Raw genomic sequence first — 19,473 nt, forward strand, 5'->3', positions numbered from 1 at the left:
TTGTACAGTGTACACACATTTGATTTTAGTTTGTGAGTGTGTGATATGGGGGTTGGGGGCATGTTTTTTTCAACATTATAAAGAAAATATTTTTTAAACAATAACAACCCTGCCATGTTGATCTGAGCCTTGCTGTTGGAAAACCACATTAATGTCAGACTTTTGGCTGTCCCAGATGCACCTCCCCCGACTACACTCCTCGACTTTAGTCTACAGTCGGAGCTTCAGCTTTACCACTCAAACGAGCCCATTGTCTACATTTAAATGGTTGCTTAAGATGGCAAGTATGGCCCCAGTGTTTGTATCATATGAAAGTGGTTCTTATGGCTTTAAAGGGGCAATCAGCAGATGAGACGTACACTGATGAATATAACTACTGTTCCCTGAAAGAGCAAACAATGTATATTATAAACTGGGTGGTTGGAGCCCTGAATACTGATTGGCTGACAGCCGTGGTATATCACAGGTATGACAAAACATGTATTTTTACTGCTCTAATTACATTGGTAACCAGTTTATAGAAGCAATAAGACACCTCCGCATTGCGTCGTGCATAAGAACATCCCTTAGTATATTGGTCATATACCACACCCTCTCGTGCCATATTGCTTAAATGTACGGATGCCAAGCCCACCCTCAGAAGCCCCGCCTTCCCGGCTATAATACTGATTTTGATCAATTTAAGTTGATTTCATTTTTCACATAACTCTTAACACTGGAGGCTGACATATACATTTTTACAATCAAAATCACCTATGGAGAACCATAGAGGCTGCCAGCTATTAAGAATGTTTTACATAAAAATCAAATACATATATAATCATCTTTTTAAAACGTGTATAAATTCCTGGAGTGGACTTTTAAAAACATGAATACTTACCCTGAGCAGCCTTTTAAATATAGCCTTTTAAATATAGGCTTTTAGTTGCATGCCTTTCTAAACATGTACAGGTGAAGTCAGAATTTTACATACACTTAGTTCGGAGTCATTAAAACTCGTTTTTCAACCACTCCTCAAATTTCTTGTTAACAAACTATAGTTTTGCAAGTCGGTTAGGACATCTACTTTGTGCATGACACAAGTAATTTTTCCAACAATTGTTTACAGATAGATTATTTCACTTATACAATTTCAGTGGGTCAGGAGATTAAATACACTAAGTTGATTGTGCCTTTAAACAGCTTGGAAAATTCCAGAAAATTATGTTATGCTTTAGAAGCTTCTGATAGGCTAATTGACATCTTCTGAGTCAATTGGAGGTGTGCCTGTGGATGTATTTGAAGGCCTACCTTCAAACTCAGTGCATCTTTGCTTGACATCATGGGAAAATCAAAAGAAATCAGCCAAGACATCAGAAAAGAAATTGTAAACCTCCACAAGTCTGGTTCATCCTTGGGACAATTTCCAAACGCCCGAAGGTACCACGTTCATCTGAACAAACAACAGTACGCAAGTATAAACACTATGGGACCACGGAGCTGTCATACCACTCAGGAAGGAGATGCGTTCTGTCTCCTAGAAATGAACATACTTTTGTGCAAAAAGCGCAAATCAATCCCAGAACAACAGCGAAAGACCTTGTGAAGATGCTGGAGGAAACAGGTACAAAAGTATCTATATCCACATTAAAACGAGTCCTATATCGGCATAACCTGAAAGGCCACTCAGCAAGGAAAAAGCCACTGCTCCAAATCCGCCATAAAAAAGCCAGACTACTACATGGGGACAATCATCATACGTTTTGGAGAAATGTTCTCTGGTCTGATAAAACAAAAATAGAACTGTTTGGCCATAATTACCATCGTTATGTTTGGAGGAAAAGGGGGGAGGCTTGCAAGCCGAAGAACACCATCCCAACCATGAAGCACGGGGGTAGCAGCATCATGTTTTTGGGGTGCTTTGCTGCAGGAGGGACTGGTGTACTTCACAAAATAGATGGCATCATGAGGATGGAAAATTATGTGGATATATTGAAGAAACATCTCAAGACATCAGTCAGGAAGTTAAAGCTTGGTTGCAAATGGGTCTTCCAAATGGACAATGACACCCAAGCAAACTTCCAAAGTTGTGGCATAATGGCTTAAGGACAACAGTCAAGGTATTGGAGTGGCCATCACAAAGCCCTGACCTCAATCCTATTAAAAGTTTGTGTAAGCAAGGAGGCCTACAAACCTGACTCCGTTACACCAGCTCTGTCATGATGACTGGGACAAAATTCATCGAACGTATTGTGGGAAGCTTGTGGAAGGCTACCCGAAAGTTTGATCAGAGTTAAACAATTTAAAGGCAATGCTACCAAATACTAATTGAGTTTATGTAAACTTCTGACCCACTGGGAATGTGATGAAAGAAATGAATGCTGAAATAAATCATTCTCTCTGCTATTATTCTGACATTTCACATTCTTAAACTAAAGTGGTGACAACTGACCTGACAGGGAATTTTTACTGGGATTAAATGATAGGAATATTGAAAAACTGAGTTGAAATGTATTTGGCTAAGGTGTATGTAAACTTCCGACTTCAACTACTTATCTGCAGTGGCCTTTAAAAACATCCATACTTACCTACAATGACCTTTCAACAAGCATACCTACAACACCTTTCAAAAGTTTGGGGTCACTTAGAAATGTCTTTTTTTTGCCCATTAAAATTACATCAAAATGTTTATAAATACAGTGTAGACATTGTTAATGTTATAAAGGACTAATGAAATGGCAGTTTTGTAACTACCCATCCCGGGTCCGGGAGCGTTGTTATCATCTGACACTATTTAGCATAACGCAACGAACATAAATATTACTAGAAATATTCCTATTCATGAAATCTCAAGTGAAATATATTGAAACACAGCTTAGCCTTTTGTTAATTGCCCTGTCATCTCAGATTTTGAAAATATGCTTTACAGCCAAAGCAAGACAAGCAGTTGTGTAAGTTTATCGATAGCCTAGCATAGCATTATGCCTAGCTAGCAGCAGGCAACCTGGTCACGAAAATCAGAAAAGCAATAAAATTAAATTGTTTAATTCTTTGATGAGCTTTGGATGTTTTCACTCACGAGATACCCAGTTTAGATAGCAAATGTTCCTTTTTTCCAAAAATAATATTTTTGTAGGCGAAATAGACAACTCTGAAAAATATTGCAAATTAGCTCCATAATATTGACAGAAACATGGCAAACGTTGTTTATAATCAATCCTCGAGGTGTTTTTCAAATATCTATTCGATAATATATCCACCGGGACAATTGATTTTTCAGTAGGACCGAGAGGAAAAATGGCTACCTCTGTCTTTTACGCAAGAATCACTCTGAGAGCCATCAGGTGAAAACTTACGCAATGTAGTCGCTTATTCTCATTCTTCAACATAAAGGCATGAAACTACTTCAAAATGCTGTAGACACCTTGAGGAATACGTAGAAAAAGGAATATGGTTGATAGCCCATTCACTGCTCAATAGGGACGCATCGGAACGCAGAGCTTTCAAAACATGAGTCACTTCCGGATTGGATTTTTGTCAGGCTTTCGCCTGCAATATCAGTTCTGTTCTACTCACAGACAATATTTTTACAGTTTTGGAAACTTTAGAGTGTTTCCTATCCTGTCAATTATATGCATATTCTAGCATCTTGTCCTAACAAAATAGCCCATTTACTTTGGGAACGTTATTTTTCCAAAAATGAAAATACTGCCCCCTAGTTACAAGAAGTTTTTAATGGAATATCTACATAGGCGTATAGAGGCCCATTATCAGTAACCATCGCTCCTGTGTTCCAATGGCAAGTGTGTTAGCTAATCCAATTTTATTTCCTCTCTCCTTCAAAAGCAGGCTATTTGGGTGGTCCCGTGTCAGAAGTACAGAGCGGTTGGTACAGCCGTTTCTTCTTTGTTCCCAAGAGCAATGGAATGCTGCGTTGCATCCTATCCTGAATATGAGTGTTTTAAACAAACACCTCACAGCTTGCAAGTTCAAATTGCTCACAATTCGCCGGCTATTGCAGTCGGTGCTTCCCAGCAATTGGTTCACTTCCATAGATCTGAAGGATGCATATTTTCATGTGGCTACACATCCTCCCTACAGAAAGTTTTGGAGGTTTCATTTTGAGGGTGTGGCCTAATGTGTATCTGGTCCTGATTTTCAGGCTCTCTCTATCGCCCTGCACCTTTTCTATGGTGGTGGAGGCGGCTTTGGCACCGGTGCGATGCCAGGGGATCAGATTATTGGCCTATCTGGACGATTGGCTGGTCATACAGGTGGAGCTCCACCCTGCCACGCTGGTTTCCCATATTCAGTCTCTGGCGGTTCATAGTGAATCACAAGAAATGTTGTTTCACTCCGGCTCAGCGCACTCAGTTACTGGGTCTCGTTCTGGACTCGGCTGAATCATGTGTTTATGTCCCAACAGAGGAGGTTCGCATTTAGCTACGAAAAGGAGGATGCACAGCAACCTGCAGACCATACCTCCACGTCACTGTCCTCATCAACGATGCCAGTCTCCCATACATTATCTCCTGAAGGTGCCAACCCGAGGACTGGGATAATTTGTTTTTATTGTCATTGTTGTTTTCATATCTACCACTCTTGACAACCAACCGTGTGTCTGAATGTGGGGAAGGAACTGTGTTTGTTATGCCCACAACTGGAAGATACCGCACTCTCGATATGGGTGTGGATCAGAAAACCATCATTTACCTCATGTAGCGTGACACATCTCCTTCACATAGAGCTGATCAAGCTCTGTTCACAACATTGACATCCGCAAACCGCGCACCCACACGATTCCATACATGTGGTCTGTGGTTGTGAGGCCGGTTGGACGTACTAGCAATTTCTCAAAAACAATGTTGGTTTATGGTAGAGAAATTAACATTAAATTATCTGGCAACAGCTCTTGTGGACATTCCTGCAGTCAGCATGCCAATTGAATGATTACTCAAAACTTGAGACATCTGTGGCATTGTATTGTGTGACAACACTGCACATTTTAGAGTGGCCTTTTATTGTCCCAATCACAAGGTGCAGCTGTTTAATGATCATGCTGTTTAATCAGTTTCTTGTTATGCCACACCTATCAGGTGGATGGATTATCTTGGCAAAGAAGAAATGCTCACTAACAGGGATGAAAGCAAATCTACGCAACAAGTTTGAGAGAAATAAGCTTTTTGTGTGTATTGAACATTTCTGGGCTCTTTTATTTCAGCTCATGAATCATGGGACCAACACTTTACATATTGCGTTTATATTTTTGTTAAAGTTTTGTTCAGTGAAGTTAGATTTTAGCAAACACAAAAACCAATACCAAGACCCAAAACTCGCAACATCTATAGGGACGTGTATGTCTCCCCACTAACAGACACCTAAGTCTAATAGACACCTAAGTCACCTAAGTCAGAGCCCAATCTAGTAGTCTTCGTGTGCTTGAAAAGTTTGTAAATTGCATGACATGTTCTTTCTTCTGAAGAGAGAAAAATTCAGGAAATGAATGCGAGCTCTGGTATTATAGCCAGAAAAGAGGGGCTTCCGAGGGTGGGCTTGGCATCCATTTTTCCTGATAGGTGTGATTTCAGTTTTCTTCATGTGAATATGATTGGTCGTTGACTTTCCATAGTATATTGTATCGAGTTACTGACTGACGGGGGAACAATAACAAAGCAGAGTCCCCGCCCCTGTTTTGGTAAAAAGATGAGGGTATTGGGCTGGAGAAATGTAACCACTCTTAAATTCATAGATAGCGCTATGGTTGCAAGGACTGACCATCCGGGATATCAACATTAGAGTTTTAACCATGTTTTTAGGCTATATAGTGTTTGTTTAGATTTACTTTTTTTAAATAAAACATTGGAGTAAAACAAGTTTATATTTTGGGTTCTGATGGGGTACGACAGTTGATCTAAGCTCATGAGGTATTTCTAAGTTACATTCTTCAAGAATCAATGGGTACATACTGTATAATACATTTCTAAATGAAAAAATGTATGCAGATTGCCCCTTTAAATGCTTTTCCATTCTGTGGGCTTGTTCAACACTGCAGCCAAATGATCTACAAAGAACCTTGCATCATAAATAACTACTCATTATTATTTGCAGATCCGTCAGTCACAATTTACACATGATACATTACTGTTTTGATCCTCTCGAACATGGGTATTGTGAGACTGATAATTCGCCAACCGTGACTACAAAAGACGACCTCGAACTTCACCAATCTAAAGCATTGATATTATGGGTGACGTTCAATTTGAGAAGGTTTATGCAAATCCATAGATTTAGCAGAGACTCGTTCATCTAAATTGATTTTGTATTTCGCTTTTCAATCGGTATCATGTGCAATAGCAAAACACGTATTAGTTCACTTTGTGTTTTTGCAAGATATAAAAACTGTTTTAAAATGCACAGTCTGAAAAAAGGAGAAACGAAGTATTTGTCAGTGTCACTTGTGTGGAGCGAGCGATACAAGCATTGTTTTGATGCGACATCATGTAATGTTGACGTGATGATTAGCAATTCAAAATACTGATAAATCAAATAAGTTACATTCTGAACTTGGACTATAACATATCAAGAAACTGGAAAAGGTTACAGCTAGAAATACATTTGTGCTGTCCTTGCGACACAGACGACGGCTGGTGAGTCTTGAGTTCTACCGTGTAGTAGCTAGCTAGCTAACTTTAACTAGCTAAATCTCGACATCGCCATGTCATTTTTTCACGACTGCCGGTGGCTATGTAGTAAACATATAGCTAGCTAGCTATCGGTTAGTTAGCTATAGTAGCAAAATCAATGACAGTTATGTTTTAGCCACAGATGAAAAGGGAAACGTTTAGCTAACCATATGGAGGACTGTCGCTAGCTAAATAGCCATTCTGGAAATTCAAAATTGCACTTTATGTTCATCTCGTGGGACACCAGACGCAGTCACTCATTTCTAGCGATAGTACAGCTTTTTTTCTGTGGGAACGTAATCTCAATAGAGCGGCTAAATATAGTTAGGATTCGATGTTCTGACTTCAATATCGATTTGTCTGTCTAGAGAGAGGATGATCATTTGCTGCAGGTTATGTTTTGGGACGGGGCTCTCCAACCCTGTTGCTGGAGTGCTACCGTCCTGTAGTGTAGGTTTTCACTCCAACCCTAATCATTAGCTGGTTGATAAGATGGATGAATCAGGTTAGTTACACCTGGGGTAGGAGCGAAACCATTCAGGAGGATAGCTCCCCAGGAACAGAGTTGGAGTGCCCTGTTTTGCGATAATGTTCTTGAGTGGCCAGACCAGACGATCCAGCGATTTAAGGTGGTGTAGAGATAGCACCTTGCACATAGTAGATAGCTAATGATAATGTATGAATGTCATAAGCGCCTTTTAGTCGATATCACAATTACAGCAAAAAAACAAACATTATTTATTCCTGTCAGTGTCTAATTTTATTCACACCGCAACGATGAGGAATTCGTCACTGCTGCAGATCCACCTTAAATTTGATGTCGTTGCTCATGCAGTCAGCAACGTCATAGAGGATCACTGGTGTAGTGCTATATATATTTTTTTTTAGATGAGTGTGGCTTAAAAAAAAAGTGACTTCATATTTTTATCACTCAGTGTGTACCGACAGATGTAGATAATTTAATCATTATAAAAAATGCATCCTCCGATTGCAACGTCCACCTATGCCCACACACAGGCTATTGTCTAAATATTTGTAATACTCTCAAACATCGAGTTAGGCATAGGTTACCTCATTTCAAAATATAGGCCATCATCACTGTCAGTCATGAATGATCATTATTAATGTTTTACCGGTGAAACGTCCAAACCTATCTCCATTCTGATTATTTTATTGATCTCAATCATTTTCATGGGAATAGGCATTTAGTTATTCTTTAATTACTGTTTCCTGAGTGAATGAGAGAAGATGGTGTTAAACTATTACCCTTTCTCGTATTTTGTTTCAATCAAAGCACATATCCTGCCTAGTGCCACGATCTGTGGAGTTTTGGTGCATGAGAAAGAAATATGACTATTCGGTTTCAGCTAAACCATTCTAAAATCTCATTAGAAAAGGAGGTGCTTTTGGTGTAGCAGGAATGTTACAGCCCTATGTTGGTATTGTATTTGGTTATGTAACACGACATTGATGATTTGATCTAGCTTTACTAAACGAGCACCGTTGTGAGAAAGGACAATCTTCTATTTGTAATAATAAGCGATGGGTATGACTATTATAGGCATAGGCAACAGATCTTGATGAAATGTCATTTTAAAAGGATATTTTAATTAAATGGTTCTGAAAGTACAGCGCCAGGATCGTGCAATGATGTCAATTAAAGAAGTTGAACCAACTTGTGGCGCTGAAGGATAGCTCTTCCATTTGGCCAGTTCAGGATCAAACAACAATCATTTGTAGTAGGCCTATGACTACATGGTATAGCTATTTGTAGGCTATAGCCTAATGTAAATACATATAGCTTAATATCATTGCACTATTTGCAAAGAAGGCTTTATTGCGTGTAGGTCTTACATTGTATAGCTTACACGCGGTATTATAAATACGCTTTGATTTGTTTAGCTTGAACACATGGTTACGATAAACGTTGCATTCAGAAAGTATTCAGATCCCTTGACTTTTCCCACATTTTGTTACATAACAGCCTTATTCTAAAATGTATTAAATAGTTTTTTCCCCTCATCAATCTACACACATAAGCCCACAATGACAAAGCAAAACAGGTTTATATAAATTTTTGCAAGTTTATAAAAAATAAATTAAAAAAATCACATTTACATACAGCACCAGTCAAAAGTTTGGACACACCTACTCATTCAAAGGTTTTTCTTTATTTTTACTATTTTCTACTTTGTGGATACAAGATTATGTTATATTTATGCACCAAATGGTTGTTTTATTTAATAGAGTAAGGTTCTTAGGACTGTCTCGCTCCTTTCTGAGTTAACTGAGAGGAGTCTTTATGGAACTTGGACTGGCAACTGATTAAGTGATGGCTTGGTGATAAAAAAAACTACAGCTGGCATTCCATAGATCAGATGTGGTGGGTCTCACCAAAATAGAGAGAGCCTGGAGGAACAGACAAAGGCCTCAGTATTCTTAATTGTCCTGGCATCTGCGAAACAGCACCAGAGGCAGATGACCAGAGGATGAACCCAAAATGGCTTATGGTGCCCCTCAATCTATATGGGAAGGGTGGAACCAAGCATTCTGGTATCAGCTATATAAACTGTGCATTGTCTGTGAAGGGTAGGCTCTCGGCCCGACAGTCAAGAATGTCGAGGCGACGGTTTCATTATTGAAATAATGAATCAATATTGAATAAAGATTAATGTTTGAATGGAATAGTCCACGTCAACCTTTGACCCAGCCTGAGGTCCTGAGCACTCTGGAGCAGGTTTTCATCAAGGATCTCTCTGTACTTTGTGCCATTCATCTTTCCCTCAACCCTGACTAGTCTCACAGTCCCTGCCACTGAAGAACATCCCCACAGCATGATGCTGCCACCACCATGCTTCACTGTAATGGTGCCAGGTTTCCTCCAGACGTGAAGCTTGGTATTCAGGCCAAATAGTTCAATCTTGGTTTCATCATACAAGAGAATCAAGTTTCTTATGGTCTGAGAGTCCTTTAGGTGCCTTTTGGCAAACTCCAAGTGGGCTGTCATTTTCCTTTTACTATGGAGTGGCTTCTGTCTGGCCGCTCTACCAGAAATGCCTGATTGTTGTAGTGCTGCAGAGATGGTTGTCCTTCTGGAAGTTTCTCCCATCTCCACAGAGGAACTTTGGAGCTCTGTCAGAGTGACCATCAGGTTCTTTGTCTCCTCCCTGACCAAGGCCCTTCTCCCCCAATTGCTCAGTTTGGCCGGGCCGCTAACTCAGGGAAGAGTCTTGGTGATTCCAAACTTCTTCCATTTTAGAATGATGGAGGCTACTGCGTTCTTGGGGTATTTCAATGCTGCAGACATTTTTTGGTACCCTTCCCCAGATCTGTGCCTCGACACAATCCTCTACGGACAATGCCTTTAACCTCATGGCTTGGTTTTTTCTCTGACATGCACTGTCAATTGTGGTACCTTTATATAGACAGATGTGTGCCTTTCCAAATCATGTCCAATCAATTGAATTTACCACAGGTTCACTCTAATCAAGTTGTAGAAACATCTCAAGGATGATCAATGGAAACGGGATGCACTTGAGCTCAATTTCAAGTCTCAAAGCAAAGGTTCTGAATACTTATGTCAATAAGGTATTTTTGTTTTTTATTTCTAATAAATGTGCACACAATTATTAACCTGTTTTCGCTTTATTGAAGTATTGTGTGTGGATTGATGAGGAAAACATTTTATTTAATCGATTTTAGTATGAGGCTGTAATGTAACAAAATCTGGGAAAAGTCAAGGGGTCTGAATACTTTCCGAATGTATCGTACCGTTTTACAGAATAAAATAAAGAGAAGGCAACTATCAATTCATTGCATTTTAATCTATGCAATTACATTCTATCAAGTCATTTGACCAACTAGTGAACATAAATCATTACTATGTAGAATTGCACAGCCATAAAATCAAGTGTTTGGTGTGGTGTATTCATGCTTCTCAAAAACTATAACCTAAATGCATAATTACCTCCAACTTAGCCCAATTCACATTTCCAATTGTCTACCCTGACATTCCAAGCTAGAATGGTCCTTGTGTCTCCCTTTGGCCACTCTGGTTTGGGAGTCTTCAGCAAAACGTTGTCGCCTTAAGAAGTGGTCACATATTGTTCAGGGTTCCACTGTGCAAGAGGGTCCATGGAGTTTTATGAACATCCTCGAGGCAGACACACAGTGAATTACTTTTTTCCCATTGTTCTGATTGGCCAAAGTGGGCAAGACTCTTACTGGCCTCTGCAGTGCACACAGGTAGCCTAATAGTTAATTCTTGCCACCGCCAGAGAGAAGACAGGGAAGAAACCACCAATTTACTTACCTCTAGGCTGCTATACATTTTTATTTGTCATTCTATAGTTTTTCATTGAATTTAAGTGGTAATTAAATATAATTTATTTAGAATGTATCAGAATTAATTTTCCAGAAATAGTTTTATAAGATCATTCTCGAGTCAAAAGGGAAGGAGCCTGCGCTCAGGCAGCACGACACCCCTGCAGAGGATTGAACAGAGGCTTTCTTCATATATCATATGCTTTACACAAATATGGACCGAGACAGACCGTAGCGATTATCAAATTGGATGCTTCACGTGACGCCATTAATTCCTATGTGAATTGAAGCCAAATTAAGTCGGTTAAGCTGGCGTCTCATGGAGAGTTTGAGCTACTCCAGGAAAATATGTTGCAGGCTAGCTCAGTGCTGCCCCCTCTTGTTAAGCACTCTACATGACTATTTCAGCCACACCCATTGCTGATAGGTGTATAAAATCGAGTACACAGCTATGCAATCTCCATAGACAAACATTGGCAGTAGAATGACTCATGCTGAAGAGATCAGGGACTTTCAACGTGGCACCGTCATAGGATGCCACCTTTCCAACAAGTCAGTTCATCAAATTTCTGCCCTGCTAGAGGTGCCCTGGTCAACTGTAAGTGCTGTTATTGTGAAGTGGAAACATCTAGGAGCAACAACAGCTTAGCCGTGACGTGGTAGGCCTCGCAATCTTACAGAACGGGACCGCCGAGTGCTGAAGCGTGTAAAAATTGTCTGTCCTCGGTTGCAACACTCACTACCGAGTTTCAAACTGCCTCTGGAAGCACAATGTCAGCTTGTGGCTGAATGGAAGCAAGACCCCGCAGCAATGTTATAACATCTAGTAGAAAGCCTTCCCAGACGAGTGGAGACTGCTATAGCAGCAAAGGGGGGTCCAACTCTATATTAATGCCCATTATTTTGAAATGAGATGTTCGACGAGCAGGTGTCCAGATACTTTTGGCCATATTGGTTCAAAGACATATGTCTTTCTGGTCTATTAGAAGCAATTATTGGTACCATGATTGTCTTAAAAAAATATATTGACACGAAGATTGACCACGATTATCGCCATTTTTCCATTCACTATAATGGGGGAACCTGTTTTCTGCTAACAATGCCTGCAATACCACGGTCGGCCTTGAACTTCTGTGACTTCATTGAGAGGGATCAGTCGTTCAAATAAAATGTCATTGGTAAACAACAGGTGTAGACTGACAGTGAAATGCTTGCTTACGGGCCCTTTCCAACAATGCAGAGTAAGAGAAAATAGAGAAGTAATAGAAAAGTAATAACACATAATAGTAAATACACAATGAGTAACGATAACTTGCCTATATATTATATATATTTATTATTATGTGTACCAGTACTGAGTTGATGTGCAGGGGTAATTGAGTGCATAGGCAACAGGATAGATGATAAACAGTAGCAGCAGTGTATTTAAGGGGTCAAAAAAGTTTGTGCGTAAAGGGTCAATGCAGATAGTCCAGCTAGCTATTTGGTTAAATATGTTATGAACTATTTAGCAGTCTTATAGCCTGGGGGTAGAAGCTTTTCATGTTCCGGTTGGTTCCAGACTTGGTGCTTCGGTACCTCTTGCTGTGCGTTAGCTGGAGTCTTTGACAATTTTTATGGCCTTCTTCTGACACTGCCTGTTATAGAGGTCCTGGATGGCAGGGAGCTCTTCCCCAGTGATGTACTGGGCCACACGCACTACCCTCTGTAGTGCCTTTGCTGTCGGCTGCCAAGCAGTTGCCATACCAAACAGTGATGCAAGAGGCTCTCAATGGTGCAGCTGTAGAGTTGTTTGAGGATCTGAGGGACCATCCCTAATCTTTTCAGCCTCCTGGGGGGGAAGAGGAATTACTGTGTCTTCTTCACAACTGTGTTGGTGTATGTTGACCATGATCGATCCTTAGTGATGTGGACACTGAGGAACTTAAAGCTCTCGACCCACTCCACTGATGTGAATGGGGGCGTGCTCGGCTCTCCCATTTCCTGTATTCCATGATCAGCTCATTTGTCATGCTGATGTTGAGGGAAAGGTTGTTGTCCTGGCACCACACTACCCGGTCTCTGACCTCCCTATAGGCTGTCTCGCTGTCGGTGATCAGGCCTACCACCGTCACGTCGTCAGTTCTTCCCTGGTTCCACGAAACTGCAACGTTTATCACTGGTCATTTGTATTTTCTGCCATTGCTTTTCTTGCTGACGATACGGTTATTCAAAATGGATGGTGTTGTGGCATTGCACCCCCAACCCCATCTTTAGGAATAGAAATGAATAGAAACAACCTCAAGGAGGAAGGTGAAATGACCAAATACATGCTGATAAACAAACAAAGCAGAGAAATGGTCTGCAGAAATTGAAGCAGTATGTCTGGCAGTCATCCAGAATACCTAGTGAGTCAGAAAAAGGAAAGGTATCGTTTGTGTGTGTGTGTGTGTGTGAATAGGTTTGTGTGTCCTCTGAGTGACACTGACAGTGGCATGGCTACGCATAATAGTCAGTGTGTCAGTTAATGACCCATCGCTGCAGTGACAACAATGCATTCTTATTCATTGGTGCTGGCAACCTTGTATCTGTTGAAAATATAAACTTGAATGAATGTCATGTCAACATTTGGAAATGATCCATGTGCAAAATAGTCCAATGCTCGCTATTTTCCCTGGGCATTAGAACGTGTGTGTGTGTGTGTGTGTGTGTGTGTGTGTGTGTGTGTGTGTGTGTGTGTGTGTGTGTGTGTGTGTGTGTGTGTGTGTGTGTGTGTGTGTGTGTGTGTGTGTGTGTGTGTGTGTGTGTGTGTGTGTGTGTGTGTGTGTGTGAGAAAGACAAGCCCTGTTATGCAGTAGTGGTGACATTTTAAGATGCTTCTCTATCAATGGTTAAAACAATTAATTTGTTGAAGGAGCAAGAAGTAATGCATCTGACACTGATACATCGAGTCTATGTAATCTATGGCATAGGCCTCATAGAAGTAACCAGTGCTCGGTCTAGGTTATCAGGGCATGAAACTTACACTCGTAAGAACCAACGTAAGATAGTGTTACCGTTATTCAGTTGTAACATAACTGTTATCGTAGTACCCCACCCCCTCACACACACTGAAGTACAACCTTGGCCAGGTGAAATGCTTTACTGTCAAGATGTTACTACCAGTAGGGTCCCAGAACAAGCATACAGTCACAGCAGTCCGGTGTGTCAAAAATATGTTCAGGGTGGATCCCGAAGGGGCCCAGGGCCTGGTCTTTTTACAAAAATATCTGTAGAGTCCGAATGGTTTGAACTACAAAGTATTAAAATCTTTATTAAAAGCTGAGACTCTCACAGAGCTCACAAGCTTTTACGAAGAAGATAGGAAATCCCAGGACATAGTGTCTATAGTACTGTAATAAGCTCACATAGTTGCTTTCACAAACTCCACACAGTTGTCACTGACTAGTTGGATGTTGCTCTTAGTGAGCAAACAATTTATGTACTTCATTCATCTTTCTGTTTTTTGCTTTGGTGGACCTTATTTTTAAATTGACATTTGTCAACAAAACTCATGAATTCAACTGTTTTTGTCAAATAGTTTTGTGTTCTGCTTGTAACCTGGTTGTCCTGAAAAGAACATGGTAAAACACTTGTGAGGCGAAGTATAAGGGCTTTACAAAAGTATTGCGAAAGTATTGCCTTGAGAAAGTATTCGGCCCCCTTGAACTTTGCGACCTTTTGCCACATTTCAGGCTTCAAACCTAAAGATATAAAACTGTATTTTTTTTGTGAAGAATCAACAACAAGTGGGACACAATCATGAAGTGGAACGACATTTATTGGATATTTAAAACTTTTTTAACAAATCAAAAACTGAAAAATTGGGCATGCAACATTATTCAGCCCCCTTAAGTTAATACTTTGTAGCGCCACCTTTTGCTGCGATTACAGCTGTAAGTCGCTTGGGTATGTCTCTATCAGTTTTGCACATCGAGAGACTGACATTTTTTCCCATTCCTCCTTGCAAAACAGCTCCAGCTCAGTGAGGTTGGATGGAGAGCATTTGTGAACAGCAGTTTTCAGTTCTTTCCACAGATTCTCGATTGGATTCAGGTCTGGACTTTGACTTGGCCATTCTAACACCTGGATATGGTTATTTTTGAACCATTCCATTGTAGATTTTGCTTTATGTTTTGGATCATTGTCTTGTTGGAAGACAAATCTCCGTCCCAGTCTCAGGTCTTTTGCAGACTCCATCAGGTTTTCTTCCAGAATGGTCCTGTATTTGGCTCCATCCATCTTCCCATCAATTTTAACCATCTTCCCTGTCCCTGCTGAAGAAAAGCAGGCCCAAACCATGATGCTGCCACCACCATGTTTGACATTGGTGATGGTGTGGTCAGGGTGATGAGCTGTGTTGCTTTTACGCCAAACATAACGTTTTGCATTGTTGCCAAAAAGTTCAATTTTGGTTTCATCTGACCAGAGCACCTTCTTCCACATGTTTGGTGTGTCTCCCAGGTGGCTCGTGGCAAACTTTAAACAACACTTTTTATGGATATCTTTAAGAAATGGCTTTCTTCTTGCCACTCTTCCATAAAGGCCAGATTTGTGCAATATACGACTGATTGTTGTCCTATGGACAGAGTCTCCCACCTCAGCTGTAGATCTCTGCAGTTCATCCAGAGTGATCATGGGCCTCTTGGCTGCATCTCTGATCAGTCTTCTCCTTGTATGAGCTGAAAGTTTAGAGGGACGGCCAGGTCTTGGTAGATTTGCAGTGGTCTGATACTCTTTCCATTTCAATATTATCGCTTGCACAGTGCTCCTTGGGATGTTTAAAGCTTTTGTATCCAAATCCGGCTTTAAACTTCTTCACAACAGTATCTCGGACCTGCCTGGTGTGTTCCTTGTTCTTCATGATGCTCTCTGCGCTTTTAACGGACCTCTGAGACTATCACAGTGCAGGTGCATTTATACGGAGACTTGATTACACACAGGTGGATTGTATTTATCATCATTAATTATTTAGGTCAACATTGGATCATTCAGAGATCCTCACTGAACTTCTGGAGAGAATTTGCTGCACTGAAAGTAAAGGGGCTGAATAATAATTTTGCACGCCCAATTTTTCAGTTTTTGATTTGTTAAAAAAGTTTTGAATATCCAATAAATGTCATTCTACTTCATGATTGTGTCCCATTTGTTGTTGATTCTTCACAAAAAAATTTTTTTTTTATATCTTTGTTTGAAGCCTGAAATGTTGCAAAAGGTCTCAAAGTTCAAGGGGGCCGAATACTTTCGCAATGCACTGTATAAATGAAAGTCAGATAATGAAAAGCCAAATATTTTTCTGGGGTCACAGGACTGATAGGGTTAACTGTTTTAAGTGGTTATCTTTCAGACTGGTTACACCCCCAGAACGCACAAACTTATGGCATGTGTGTACACACAGCCTTCAATCAACAAACATCCAGCCTATCAGAAAGGTAGGCTATATTGACAACAATATCATTTCCACCAGAATAATTTTACAGAACCTTGGTGCAATGTCTTCAGACATCCATCCACCATTACACCCATTACAGTAAAACAACCTTATATTTTGTGTTATGACGGGGTTAGACCGGGCTGGTTAGCTCAATAAAGCTGATGAGGCATTTACAAGTGATATACTAAGAGTTAACAGCTGTTCAGGCTAAAATGGCAGTACATATCATGGTGGGCCTTTTCATGAAGCCTCCCTAAAACTTTTATAAGGCCTGCTGTAGATTCTTTAGATTCTAAAACATTACTACAAAAATATACCACATTTGGTAGAAAGAGGACCAGATTAAATGACACTTTTAGCCACTTTTGGCATGACACACACAGTTGAGAGGAATGTAAATATTCATTATAACACGATTCTACAGAGTACAGTATAGGGCATCTAAATGCTTATGCACCATTCTAAAGTGTGTTCTTAATGTGTGTGTGTGTGTGTGTGTGTGTGCGCCCGCGCGCATCCTTCTTACCCCACACACCCTGCCAGGAGCTGCAGCTGGCAATGAGCTAAGACCTTATTCTATTACAATACATACAATATCAAGCTTGCCTTATAAGCAAGGATAACATTGAACAAGATTACATAAGGGATAATCAACAAGAGGCTATGCGTTCTATGGAAAATAATGAACTTCCATGAGTTGACAATCCCTTATACCATCATATACCATAATTTAACACATTTCCCACTAGAAATGTGTTCATCCATAGCTAGCAAGTTCACTAGATGGCGACAGTAGATGCTTTGGTAACCAAACACACAGACTTGCAAGTTTAGCTAACCAAACCATCAGTCCTGGCTTGCTTTTGTGAAATACTAACTCGACCTGTATTGTACTTTTGATTTGACATACATGATTAGGACCTAGCCTACATCAACATCTTCAATGACATTGACGGACAGACTTAAAGCAAAGTAGAATCAAGCAGTCTTGATAGCTGATGTCAGTATTATGATGTGGATATTACTGGCTAGCACAGAGTGCTATACAAACTAACCATGCTGGCCTAGCTAACCTACATTTTGGTATACCTGGCTGTCATGATTGTACAGTCAGTTGTCACATCAGCTACTATGATTGTTATGACACCTGTCATGCCTATTACAGCAGTGATGTAAGAGTTCTTTTGATGACAAACAGTCACATATGACAAAACAGAGATTTATCGAATTGGTTCAATTTAATAGGAATGAACCTAGGGCTGCAAAATTCATTCTGGAATTTCTAGAAAACCTGGGAATCTGGGTGAAATTCTTAGAATTTGTTGATCCCCTTGTGTTGCAGTCTCCCAGAGTGAGGCCCAGGCAGGAGCCGGCTGCAGCGGAGCAGGGCACCATGATGGAGGGGGGCATGCAGCTGCTGAACCGTGACGGCCACAGCATCTCGCACAACTCCAAGCGCCACTACCACGACTCGTTCGTGTCCATGAACAGGATGCGCCAGCGCAGCTTGCTCTGTGACATCGTGCTACACGTCTCCAACAAGGAGATTAAGGCACACAAGGTGGTGCTGGCATCCTGCAGTCCCTACTTCCACGCCATGTTTACAAGTAAGTATCCCTCCTCCGAGTCCGCACCCACGGCTACTGAGACTGCTATTCTGTTTTCCACACCCTCACCAGTGTTCACTACTAGTGTTAGTCACTCACTTTGGGACACCGTCTCCCCCTCTTTACCATGAACAAAGTGGTGTGAGGGGTTTGTGGGGATTATTGGTTGTTGCTTGAATGCTCAGACATTGAACTGCCCTACATTTTGCTCAATGTGTGTGAGTGGCAGTGGCACCTCGACTTGTGAGCAACACCTCATTTGTTTGCTTCCTTCCTCATCAGTGACCACTTCCTTCCTTCCTCCCTGTTGTGTGCGTTCTTTCCTGTTGGGGTCATAGATCATCAGGTGAGGTGTGTCCCAGTTTTCCTCCTCCCTCCTGCAGCTCAGACTAGAGCCTTGTGAGGGTATGAGGCTTTAAGACTCACCACTAGACTCATTTTCAACTGACCATGCTCTAAACCTAGGCCTATTTAAGTCTGCTGATACAGTGCCTTCGGAAAGTATTCAGACCCCTTCCCCTTTTCCACGTTTTAATACGTTACAGCCTTATTCTAAAATGGATTAAATATAAAATAAAAAACATCAAAATACACATAATACCCCATAACGACAAAGCGAAAAGATTTTATTTTTATTTTAGCAAATTTATAAATGTATTTTCTTTACATAAGTATTCAGACCCTTTGCTATGAGACTCGAAATTGAGCTCAACTGCATCCTGTTTCCATTCCTCACGCACTTGTCTATATAAGGTCCCACAGTTGACAGTGCATGTCAGAATAAAAACTAAGCCGTGAGGTCGAAAGAATTGTCCGTAGAGCTCCGAGACAGGATTGTGTTGAGGCGCACATCTGGAGAAGGGTACCAAAAAAATTCTGCAGCATTGATGGTCCCCAAGAACATTCTTAAATGGAAAAAGTTTGGAACCACCAAGACTCTTCCTAGAGCTGGCTGCTCGGCCAAATTGAGAAATCTGGGGAGAATGTCCTTGGTCAGGGAGGTGACAAAGAACCCGATGGTCACTCTGACAGAGCTCCAGAGGTCCTCTGTGGAGATGGGATAACCTTCCAGAAGGAAAACCATCTGTGCAGCACTCCACCAATCAGGCCTTTATGGTAGAGTGGCCAGACGGAAGCGACTCCTCAGTAAAAAGGACACAACAGCTCGCTTGGAGTTTGCCAAAAGGCACCTAAAGGACTCAGACCATGAGAAACCAGATTGTCAGGTCTGATGACGCCAAGACTGAACTCTTTGGCCTGAATGCCAAGCGTCACTTCTGGAGGAAACCTGGCACCATCCCTACGGTGAAGCATGGGGGTGGCAGCATCATGCTGTGGGGATGTTTTTCAGTGGAAGAAATACTAATCAGGATCAAGGGTAAGATGAACAGAGCAAATTACAGAGAGCTCCTTGATGAAAGCCTGCACA

General features: G+C 41.0%; 1 protein-coding gene across 2 annotated transcripts in view; it reads left to right on the forward strand.

Moving 5' to 3' along the window:
- Positions 1-6,359: 6,359 nt before the first annotated feature.
- Positions 6,360-19,473, forward strand: part of LOC135528574 (kelch-like protein 17) — a 30,798-nt gene continuing 17,684 nt past the window's right edge. Inside the window, exons 1-2 of one of the 2 annotated variants that reach the window (XM_064957751.1) lie at positions 6,360-6,626; positions 17,780-18,044. In XM_064957751.1, the coding sequence (XP_064813823.1) occupies positions 17,831-18,044 (214 nt within the window). In that variant the 5' untranslated portion in view covers positions 6,360-6,626; positions 17,780-17,830. The remainder of the gene's footprint in view (positions 6,627-17,779; positions 18,045-19,473) is intronic. The other variant, XM_064957750.1, reaches the window with a different exon arrangement.

This window comes from Oncorhynchus masou, chromosome 33, assembly GCF_036934945.1.
Source record: "Oncorhynchus masou masou isolate Uvic2021 chromosome 33, UVic_Omas_1.1, whole genome shotgun sequence".
NCBI classification, from domain to species: domain Eukaryota; kingdom Metazoa; phylum Chordata; class Actinopteri; order Salmoniformes; family Salmonidae; genus Oncorhynchus; species Oncorhynchus masou.